At 37.5% G+C, this 12,675-nt stretch overlaps 1 protein-coding gene across 2 annotated transcripts in view; it reads right to left on the reverse strand.

Annotated features, from left to right (window-relative positions):
* Positions 1-12,675, reverse strand: part of cacna2d2a (calcium channel, voltage-dependent, alpha 2/delta subunit 2a) — a 178,823-nt gene that overhangs the window by 50,318 nt on the left and 115,830 nt on the right. The window contains exon 6 of one of the 2 annotated variants that reach the window (XM_030730460.1): positions 10,238-10,376. In XM_030730460.1, the coding sequence (XP_030586320.1) occupies positions 10,238-10,376 (139 nt within the window). The remainder of the gene's footprint in view (positions 1-10,237; positions 10,377-12,675) is intronic. The other variant, XM_030730461.1, reaches the window with a different exon arrangement.

Raw genomic sequence — 12,675 nt, forward strand, 5'->3', positions numbered from 1 at the left:
AGTCCCCTTCCTCCATGTTTTGTCAGTTACTTCCTGTTTTATTTAGTTAGTCATCTTCCTTTGATGTCTTGCATTCAGTTTTGCTTCCACGTGTCTCATCATCTAGATGTAGTTTAGCTGTGTCTTGTTATCCTGATGTTTTCCTTCCCCTGATTACCTCCTGTGTGCATTCATAGCTTGAGTTTGGGTGTGTTCTCTGCCAGGTTTCCTTAGGTGTTACCTGTTTGTTTCTTGTGGTTCTGGTTTCCCTTGTACCTATTTTTTGGTTCTTAGTTACTCTCGTTTGGGGACTCTGTTTTGGTCCAGTAGAAATGGTGGGTGACACTGAGATATGCACATTTTTCTTTGAATATTAGTAGGTTAAATATAAGAAAAATATTTGTTTTTTTACACTATGAATTCAGGTAATTCACTAAATTATAAAAGCTAACCCTGTAAGACTGAGTTTGAGCCATGCAAATTGTTTGAAAGGTATGTTTTATTTTCTCTAGATTTTGAAATATCCACTTCTGAAGTCTTTTGCTTCCATATCAAAACAATTCAGATGAATAAAATGTTTGTGGCTCCCACATGTTTGAAGAGTTTCACTTACAAAATTCAACAGCAATGTATATGCTTAGAAACCATATTCACGCAATGCTGGATGATTTCAAGACTTCACAGTGAGCAGGTAATAAAAAATAATACTAAATGCACATTAAGTGAGAAACCAACAGCTTCCTCCACAGTTCAAGGTCATCACAGATGCATCTACCAACTTCTTCTCTTGCTTTCCCCTTATCAACCCAACTCCTACTCCATCTCACTCTCTCCTCTGTCCCGATTCCTTCCCCTCTGGGCGGGTTTTATGGCCCAGCTGAGCGGCAAAGAGCCTGAAACTTTCACCCTGTAGAAACAGGAACTGGCAACCTCTCACACATCTAGACAATGACTGAGCTCAATATGTTTGTTTTTTAAAGTTTACATTGGAAAAAAAAAAGTCTTGGATAATTTCTCTACAACTAAAACAACAATATAACTTGCTGTTATTGTTGCAATACTTGCAATGCTTTTTTTTTTAACTTTTATACAGACCTTGCCTTTTGGCGGAGGATGATCCTGAGTGTCTACTGTATATTAAAAAGCATTCAAACAAGGCCTAATCCTAACATGACATAACCATCATTTTTCTAATATAACTTCTCATTGTTCTTTTCCACTTGACCGATGTTGCTGTTGAAGAAGCAGCCGGTCTATTACATGTGAAACAACAACATGACATATCTCCAATCTGCTGACCCTTTGTTGTTACTGTAGTTTCCTCCAAACTAATCTGCATCCACAGTGACTTAATGCAATGTTCACAGTTCTGCACAGAATAAAAGCCACTGAAGTGGAGGTGCAGAGTGTTACCACCGAGATTGCAAGATCATCTGTTTATTACTCTAAGATTTGTGCTTGATTTTTTTTTGTTCTTTCCTCAATCCTCATGCATAACTTTAGTAAAAGGGTGAAGTGGAGATACTTGCAAAAACTACTATCGCTGGAAAAGTGGATGGAAGCTCCAAATACAATCTTTTTTTTTTTTCTTCAAATCCAGAGCCAACAGACCCTAAGAGAAGAACACAGTGGGGGAAGGCTTGCTTTATAAAAAACCCAGTCATGCAGAAACCATGGGTGCCAAAAAAAAACTAAATACAACCTGTGTAAATATAGCATGTTTCACCAATTATATACAAAAATGTATGTTGAAGTGTTTGCTAGATATGGGATCATTTAAGTAAAACAAAGTCACCTTGATAACGTGATTCTGTGACTGAATCTTTCTGTAAACCTTCTTCAGCCTCTTCGTTTTCTCTGCTTTAATGTGTAGTGGATGCCTAGCAGCAATTCAGGGGAACTGACAGCTAAGATTTTTGTTTTACGTTGTGATGAGTCCTCTGTCGCATCTCAATAAAGCCTGGACTTCACTGTCAGTTAATTTCTCAATTTTTTTCCCAGCTTTTCTTAAGGCTAACATTAAGAGGTGCTGTGTGCAATCATTTAACATTGTTACCACTTTTTTCATAGTTGTTCTTGTTGCTGCATTCATGCATTTCATACCCTTACACGGGACCAATCACAGCACACTTGGATCATTTAAATTTTCTTATGCCAGGAATGTACATACTTTATATTAGGAGCTAAAAAAAAACATCCTAAAAGTAGTTCTAAGAACAACAATGGTCCCCAGCTCATGCAATTCAGATGCAGTAAAAAGGGGTTATTATCTCTAGCAGTTACTTTAATTATGAAGAGTTTGATTTTTTTTTTTTTTTGGTCTTAAAGTGCATATAGAGAGCAAAACAAAAGAAAATTTCTCTGAGGAGGGATGATTATTCATTTTAGAGAATAAGACAGAGGGGAGAGGAGAAGATTTCACCATACCTCAAGAAAGCTCCTCCAAATACTTCTAATTAAAGAAGAGCAGTAAATAACAAACACACAAAATGTAATTTGTGAGCCTGGTGGTGAGTGAAGTGGAGTTTGCTGTGCTGACTGTTCTAATTAGTGTGCAGGTAAATGATAGTGCCCCTTCACTGGGCACACACTATAGGGTTTGGATGGGTGAGTGGCACGGAGAGAGAGAGCGAGCGAGAGAGAGATGGAGCCTGTAAATCTGAGAATGAAAGAAACACAGCCCGCAGTGTTTATACGCCTTTCTTCTTCTTCTTCTTCTTTTTTTTTGGTTAAACTTTAAATCCCTTCCTCTTTTTTTTCCCCACTTTCGCTCTTTTTTTTTCACAAATCACTTTTGCTTTTTTCCACACATTTAAATCTGGTTTGATGTTGAGAGGGGCTGAGTTGATCTACAGCGTGGTGTGAGCTGGTTGACACGGAAGCTTCCTCTACTGGAAGGAACCTGGGGCGTGAGAAGCAAATAGAGACTGCATGTACTGCATGTGCACAAACACACATACACATACAACTTCTCACTGACAGTGATGACATTTTACATTAAACTGAGGCAAATCTCAAGATTCATTGTTTATTACTTTAAGTTGACAAATGCAGCATTTTATTTAAACAAATCTGACGCAAAGACAAAATTAAACAAGGGCTGTTCCTGTTTTCTCTTCCTTTTGTGAAGAGTCTGAGGCCTGAGTCTGTCTACCAAAAGTCATTATGACCTCTTTCATATACACCAAACCGACTCTCCGTGTCCATTTTCAACATCAGGGGTTGTTTGAAGTGAAACCTGGCAGATGCAAATATTTCTCTTCTGTACAAATCACATACAACCCAGCACTGATGCTAACTGCTGGATCTGCTGCACATTACACTTTGCACATTATATAAATCCTGTGAAATTCGCTCTTTACACAGTTGAACAGGGTGATTTTTGCCGACAGGCTCCCAGAGAGGATTCAACCACAGACTAGAGTGATGCAGCTAAATGAGCGCTAACTTTTAAAGAACATGGTGTGCAAGTAGCTGGTTTAGGCAGAAATCTAGGGATTTTTCTTCCCTCTAGTTAAATCTGATATCTAATTGAATGTTACCTATGGCCCATTGTTTATAGTTTACATTACTGCTGAATGCTCTCCAAAGGATAATATAATTTGATATTTTAGAAAGGCACTGTGGCTCAGAGGCGGAGAAATACCAAATAGAAATATATTTAAATGCAAATTAAATTTTCAGTTCAGTTCAATTTGATTTATATAGCGCCAGTTCAAAACAGCTGCCATTTTAAGGTGCTTTACATTGAAAGGTAAAGTAAGTAAGTAAAATATATCTATATAGCTCTTTTCAAGAGCAAAAATTACAAAGTGCTTCGCAGTATAATATAACATTGAAAATAAAAATGGGTAGCCACAACTGAAATTAAAATGGTCAAAACTAAATAAAGGCAAACTTTAGGTGAGTCTTAGGCTTTTTCTTGAAAGGTATCAACATTTCCACAGTGCCAAACTTGCAATTTTCACAGCTTTGGTGCCACAACCTCAAAAGCACAATCTCCATTGCTCCTTAGCTTTGACCAAGGCACCACCAGCAAGCTTTGGTCTGAAGACCTCAGAGACTTAAATTAGATTAGATTAGCTCAGTAATATGAAAGGAATCTTACCATGAACAGCTCTGAAAACAATCACCAAAATCTTGAATTGAAGCCTCAACTTTATGAGGAGCCAGTGTAAAGAGGACAAAAATGGTGTCACATGGGATCTTTTAGGGAACCTAATGAGAAGTCTCACAGGAGCATTCTGGACTGTTTGTAGGTGATCCAGTGCAATAATTAAGCTGTGATAGGTGAAGGTATGATCATTTCCATATTACATTGAAACACAATGAGACAAAATCCTCAGATGATAAAAACTGGATCATACAAGACAGCAGACATGCTTATCTTATTAAGGCCCTAAAACATAGGGGATTATCAGGGTTTTCCCTATGAGCAAGCACTTGGTGACACTGGGAAGGAAGAACTCCATTTTAACAGGAAGACACATGACTAAAGCAATTGGTTATCCCATGCTGGACACACCTAGAAGGTTCAGTTGTGGAAACCAGCGGCTGCAGAAATGGTTGAAAAGTCCTCTTAAAGTATGATGTACTTTGGAAAATACTGGTTGACTGCAAAGCAAATTTGACAATTCTGAACGAAGCAGTGGGTGGAAGACAGACAACCAAGTATAGAAAGGGGTGGTAACAATAGCTATGGCATGTCCGTGTGTGTGTGTGGAGAGGATGGGGTGGGAGGGTTAATCGTAGCATGCAGAACATTTAAGCTCTGCTCTTTCATCTGCACACACAATCAGCCAGTTGTAGCCATTCATTTCTAATAACCAAGTTTCTGACTGTGCCTGACTACAATAGCAAACTGACAAGATGACGTTAGGCTGCTGGAAAAGAAGCAGCATGCAGTGGATTTAAACTTCAAATTTCATGAAAGGCCTTCCCACATTCAGCGGTGGTTTCCTTTATTCCCTGCTGGGAACAGTGGCTGCTTATTCTCCAACAAGCACTAATGTATTCATAAATTATGCATACAATATACACACACAATTACTAGCATTTAAAAAAAAGAGTGATTTACAACATTGTATAATTTCAACACAGTGAATATATATATATATATATATATATATATATATATATATATATATATACATATATATATATATATATATATATATATATATATATACATATATATATATATATATATACATATATATATATATATATATATATACACACATATATACATATATATATATATATATACATATATATATATATATATATATATACACACATATATATATATATATATATATATATATATATATATATATATTATATATATATATATATATATATATATATATATTATATATATATATATAATATATATATATATATATATATATATAGCTTGCAGATAGAGGATAACATAGTCACCAGCTAATTAATGCATCCAGGGATTAAAGTGGGATTTGGAAGGTGTAGGGGAACCCTAAGATCAGGTGTAGCTGTGGAGCATGGGAAAACAATGACTTAGAATTAAGTCACATAATAACTTCTTTTGTGAAGCTGTGATCGGCCAACCTGTGCTGCTACTCTGATTTTCACTGCTCTTTGTGTATTTAGCTAAGTCAATTCAGTAAGATATAAGCAAATGTTTCACAAGCTGTATTGCTCCTGAAACCTCTAGACAGCATAAAGCTGGTATAAAAGGTAGAATTTGGTGTGTGAATGTAATCAACATCATCACCCTGGCTGTGTACAAGTCCAACATAAAGTGTTACTGTAAACTTCACCACAATGCTACAAACTAACAAATTTAGCCTAACTGTGCCAAAATGCGTACTAGGTTTACAGAATTTTCATGCAAAGCTTGAATAACACAAAATTTGTATACTTCAATTTGTTTTGAAAGACATTTTCACAAAGATATAACTTTGGCAACACATGATGTATAGATCCAAATGAATTCAGGCAGCGATTTCCAGTTTAGAAAATGCCACTTTCTCTAATCTTCCTCTCCTGTATTATTTCTTACATCTTTCTCCATCTCTCAGTGTCACATATTAAAGTTTTTTCCTCTCCCGGGGAAATACAGCAACTGTACTTTAGCTAGCAGATGCATCTTGTGAAAAACTGCGCAGAAACACTGCGTGTTTGCTGATATTTGTTGTGCTGCTCAAGAAGTTGCATTTCAAATGACCTCTTCAAAAAAAAAGTTACTCTGTTTATGCTCGCTTCTCTTCAGCAGCTAGCTAGATGCTGAAGTACCGCAAATGCAGCTTCATATCTGCACCCTGAACACATCACAGTGATGAGGAAAAAAAAAAAAGATGTAATCATTTTATTATTTTCTTATTACTGAGCAAGTATCTCTGGAAGCAACGCCAGGCTGCAGCACACAAAAATGTATTCATTCCACAGAAAATTGCATTAACCTGCCTTTCAGATTTAATTGCTCACTATGCGAAGGTGCTGGAACGCTATTCCAGATCATTCTGGCCCTCTTTAACCCCTGCATGTATCCTCTTACTGTTTTAATACTTATTTTTTAATCAACATTTTGGAGCTTATTTGTTGTACAAGATTATGTTCCCACAATTATTTAGCAAATCCCTGGAGCTCCTCACTATTTCTGAAACCTGTTCCTCTACAGACAACACCATCCACCTCAGTTTATTCCTCTGTGGTTGTGTTGTGATGTCCATTTTGTAATAGGCAATGATAATTAGAAGAAAACTGTATGTATGTTTGACCTAAGCTAATTAGAAAGTTTGCAGACTTGGCAGCAGGAATCAGCAGTGGGATAATGAATCATAAAATGGTTCATTACTGCGCTCAGGGAACACTCTCAATCTCAATAAATGGACATGGGGCCTAGCAGACAAATCAAACCAAGACGCAAACCTCGCCTCATTTACTTGCTGAAAGGATCACAATGAAAAAAGGAAAGAAAATTCTTTTTTTGTCACTAAATGGTTTCTATTATTAAAGTGTTTCTTTTCCTCTCCTCTCACCCCATTCCTTCTATCTGTCCTGCTATCTACGCCTCGCTCTCAGTCCATCTCTAAGGACACCCATTTGGATGCAACAGGGAATAAAAACTGCCATTTTCTGTAAAATAGTCAATTTATTCAGTGCATTAACAATGTGCACCAATCAAAGCAAGCTACTTCAACTACATAGAGCACACATGCTAATAAACAGCACAGCATCTTCGATCAACTGTTGAACATTATGCTGTACTTCGGACTGTACACTGTTCTTCATACTGTTTTCTTTTTCCTGCCTTTCCTCTGGCTTCCCCCTGAGAAATAAGTGCTGAATCTACCCACACACAACGCTTCTCTTCTGCTAATCCTAAACCCACAGATATACTGTAGATGTGTACCACTTCAGACCCAGAGGACAACAATCCGCCCACATTAGCTTCCTCAGACATCCAAGGCACCCTGTAGGTTTCCACTGGTAGGACCAGAGCAGAGCATGACATATAGATAATAATCCACTTTTACCATCTCTCCAAAGCAAATATCGCTCCTATGACATAAACTTCATATAAATGTCTTCTATGATTAGTTAAAACACTCCAGCAGCTCAATATTTAGCTACTTTTATAACACCTTGAGAAATGCAATGGATAGTTTACACACATTGAACAAGAAAACTGAACCATGATGCACATAGTGCTGAAATGTGTTGAACTTTGACAGACATACAGTAAATGGCCACTTTAAATTTGAATCCTTGTTACAAAAAGTAAGAACTTTTTGTTAGAACTTTTTCTTTGCTTTGTCAACTTTACTATTTACCATTAGGAGAACATGCACTCATTTGAATTACCTTCTGCTGTGTTATAATTTTTGTGACTGAGTGAGACCGTTTGCTGTTTACTTGTGTAGCTAATTTAGGCTAAGATTTACTTTTATGAATTTTCTTACAATGTCGCTTGTCCATTATGCGAGTTTTCCATTAGATGGTAGTACCTGGTACCAGGTACTTTTTTAGTAAATACTCAGCATGGGTTCCAAACAAGCTGAGTTGAGCTGAAAATGTGACAGAATGTATGATTGGTCAGGCAGTGACCTCACTAGTGACCCTGTCACTCTCATGACACAGAGGTTTTTGTGCTTGGTGAGTGACAACAGAATCCAGAGGAAGGTAGACAGAGCAACCATTTGTGTTTGTGTCGCAAACAAACTTTTGGGCTGTCTTGCCAAGGTGGGACTCAACTGAAACGAATGAAAAAGTAGAGTTGAGCTGAGTAGGTGCCAGTGGAAAAGCGGCATAAAATATGTGTCATTACGCCTGATCAGAACGATTGAGATGGTCCTCATTCTCTGTAAGACCATCAAATGTTGATATATGAAGCTCAGAGGATAGTCATGATCTGCCGTAATTCATCAAGAAAGAAGTTTGTGTCAGAGTTTGCGCACATTTGCACTTTCTGCTGGAATCAAGTTCACCAGCAGTACAGACTTCTACTATTATACATCAAATCTGTCTCTGTGTTTGTTGCTTTGTCCTCAAACTCCTACATGATGAGGGGTTGAGCACCAAAACTTCACACCGGTACATCTAAAGCTGTGTCCACGCTGGATGCTCGTCACTCATTGCATATCACATTGAAGCTGGTCACTTGTGGACATTCCAGCCTCTGGTTGCCTAGGTAACCCTATAATGTATTTACTACCTGGTAATTGGCAATCAACAGATAAGAAAAGTTTCTCTTGGAACCTGTTCACTTCAAGTCATATGAATATCAGTTTGCCAACAGCATAAACAGGCCAAACAGTGTACTAGTTAACATAATTTAGCTTTTTTTTTTTTTTTGCTTTTCTGGGGGAGCTTTTCAGTTTTCTATTCAGGACATCAGTGTCAAAAATCAATAAAGCAGAACCGCTGTGCTCTGAAATTGTGAGAACCTGGTTGCTCAGACTTTGAACAGCTCCTTCTGGAGCCACAATGGGTTCATACACCTTTTTCACATATGCTTCCCATATCCTTAAGAGCTGCAAAGGAGTTGTGATGTAGTAGACTGACTTTCATTTTAACATTGTCTAAAAGGAACTCTACATTCAATATCTAAAGACTGATGTTTCTAATTTTTACATTTCTGCCTGGAACATTTGGGTTGGTCGCAAAGCATCTTTAAGAATTAATGTGCATTTGTTCAACAACATGTTTTTCAGCTGTTTATTTATCCACAGCTAAAACACAGCACACATGTTCAGAATGGAGTTGGCACAAAATCTGCAGTTGGTAATCTCTGCACAGCAGACCGCACTATGGGAGCTAACTAAACAACATTAATAGTAAACATTTCCCACAGAACAGCGGAGGAAAAACTAACTCTGTTCACTGTACCACTCTGCTCCTCTAGTCTCCACCAGCCTCAATCAAGAGGCCTTTATTCTCTGACTCATATCTTCAGTCAGGGGAACCAGAGCTGCAACAAAATGGCTCCGGGAACAATGTGCAGGCCTGATTGCTCTATTGTGAGTTAGCTGTGGCCTTTGACATCTCCTCCTGAACCAAGAGTGTCTAATTCTGACAAGATTTGTCTGGAGACACAGCTGGAGGGCATTGTTACAGACAGGTGCCATATACTGCCTGTTCAACAAAGACAGTGAAGAGCCAGACAATAACAGAAAGGGGGGGGGGCTGTGAAAATGGCTGTCTGTCTGCACATGCTCTGATTTTTGAGTCTTTAAAGAAACAGGCATAGAATATCCAAAAGGTTAGAGGTGGATAACAGAGGGAACATGTCAAGTGAAATCAGAGTCCCGGAAGGTACACGTGCTTGCTTTTGTACATTTGGCAGCGACAGACTAAGGAGGGTGTTATGTCTATAGGGCAGGACAGTGCCAGGCAGTAAGAGCAGGGTCCATGAGGGGGAGCTCATAAAAAAAAAAAGAAAAGGTATAGATCTGGTGTGAGAAAGTGCCTGGAATCAAAATTCATGTTAGTGTGCTAAAGTGGAGGAGAAAGAGACTGTCTTAACATACTGAGAAAGACAGGAGAGGTCAAGTTAAAACATTCTATCATCTATCCATGACCCACTGCTACATACAAAAAAACAGGAGGCCTTTTGGAAGATCCAGCATATAAGTGAAAACTGCTGGTAGCTGTGCATTCGGTATTACAAACTTGCCTTTATTTTCACCATTTTGCCACCATTTTAAACAGAAGATCATTCGCACAAATTCTAACAATGTAAAAAAAAAAAAAAAAAAAGAGGTCAACTTACAGCCTTTGTATATGTCTGTAGGAATCTGGACCGCACTGGAAGAGTAGTTGACCTTGTTTTTAAAATTGGGATCATCCACAAACTCCAGTTCCAAAGAAGATGAGGTCTCCAGCGGATTCTCCTCTTCCCCATCCTCCGTCTGCAGACACACATGCACACACCCAGACACACACAAATCTGAGTGAGAGCATGAATAACAGCAGACAGGAAAAAAAAAAAAAAATGGAGAAACATGCTAATGTAGAACCATATCGTGCCACCTCCCATATTGTGGTTTTATAGCACCCATCTGAGACTTTGGTACAAACAGTTTATTGTCCGGCTTGCTTACTTGCACGCAGAATTCTGATCATGTTTAGCAGAAAAACAGTGATTATTTTGCGCTGCCTTTTGTTTGCCTCCAGGTTTAGATGGCTCTGTTCTCATAAGAGAACAACAGCAGGTATTACAGCAGACATCAAATGGAGAGACTCATTAGTACTCCTGATGACAATCTCAGACACATGAGGTGTCACACAAATTAACCCCAACAATAACTAGCACCACTTAATCACTGTTTAGTTTACTACCAGGAAGAATGACAGTAGCACAGTTTCCCTTCTCTCACCAATGAACATTTAACAGTTAAAGAAATAAATAATTAGCATCTCATTTTTCTACTTTTCAGCTTTTTCCGCCTGGCCACAGGAGAGAAACGATGAGAAAGCTTGACACACACATTACATTAGGAACTTGCCAGATATCAAAGAGAGCCAGAATATAAAAAAGGAAGACTGACATTTGAGCTTTTTATCTTGATAAGTTATCAGTGTAGTACAATCTGTGCCTGTTCTCACGGGATGAAGAGATTTTAGGTCGTATAAAAAGGAAATGGCAGCAAGATATAAGCCTATTGCCTGACTCGGTTTATTAGCTCATCTTGATCTGTGCCCTCTAAAGCCTTGTGAGATGAACTTGTAGAAAACAGGTAAAGCTTACAAATCAACATGGTTGAGTCCTTGCTAAAAAAGAAACCCCAAAAAACAAACAAAAAACACACACAATTTAGTTGATGTGTACTCATGCTCCAACCTCTGATACAGAAGTCCCCCTCAGCAAACTCAGGCATCATGCTTCTGTCATTAGTCCTTTATTAGCAATCCTTCATTAGATTTCATTCGCTTAATACTTGCAAAACAAATCTCATATCTCAGATCATTCTCCGTGCATTTGGGCAGCCAAAGAGCAACGTTTCACAATGGATCGTCTTGATAAAGCAGCATAGGTTAATTGGATCTGACATGAAAAAAAAATGTTTGATTTTTGAAGAAATTAAATCAAAACCCCATGTCCAGAGCAAAATTTGATTGATGGGCACACTTTAATTGACTATTAAAATGCAATTACAAACTGTTGTTGGAACGAGCTGAGGGATAGTTATGCTGAAGCCCCGTTGAAAGACAACATATAAACTGATATAAAATTCTAGCACAGGAAAAAAAAAATACATTTGGAGACATAAGCTTGAACAGAATGATGCACAATTTAACCTGTAAACCAGTGCTTTAAAAAACTGTTATCAAAGAGTTCGACAGTAAAACCAACGAACCATCGTCTGGCCACAGAACAGTATCTAATACAACTAATTTGCCTTAATTTAAATTTAAAATTGTGAAATTTGAAAGAATTTGATTAAAATATTGGCAAAGTTATAGAAACAGATACAATTCAGTATGAGATTAACAAAACTAGCAAAATTATTGAACTAGAGAAACTTATGGAACAATGAAATGTGTTGTCATTGTATAATTATAGGGAACATCTTCGCACACAATAAATATACAATAACCTCTACCACTAATAATGATTTTGAATTTAAGCAGAAAGACTTTCAAAAATAATAAAATTGACAAGCGCAATATTTTTTATTTAGTGAACCGATTAAACTTTTATTAGTAGTAAAATAACTGCCAACTACTGTGTAACAACCTGTGAGTGGTAGCACCTCTGTCTGATGCATGTAAAAGTTCTGACTGGGATTTATTTCTGGGTGCTGCCCTATTCTGTCTTTATATTGAGAATAATTAATAGTGTAAATGCAAACAATTTTCTCATTTTCACAATATTTATATGGATCCTGCTGCTTTAGGTAACCCTGTGAAGCTGTAGCTTTTTAATACTGACAGAAAAAAAACCATAACCACAACTTAAGTTTGTAATCCTTTACAGACAAGCCTTTGTGTGTGTGTGTGTGTGTGTGTGTGTGTGTGTGTGTGTGTGTGTGTGGCAACTGTAGCATAGTCTGCCTTTTGCATTCTCTGTAATATTAATTAACCAGTGCTGCTGCTTAAATGTGCAAAAACTCTAAGTTTCAGACGTTTCCCCCCTGAAAAATAAATAAATAAAAAAAAAAAAACACTGAATTGGCAGCATGAATAGAGCACATGTTGTTGTGCATT

Source organism: Archocentrus centrarchus, chromosome 5 (assembly GCF_007364275.1).
Source record: "Archocentrus centrarchus isolate MPI-CPG fArcCen1 chromosome 5, fArcCen1, whole genome shotgun sequence".
NCBI lineage: Eukaryota > Metazoa > Chordata > Actinopteri > Cichliformes > Cichlidae > Archocentrus > Archocentrus centrarchus.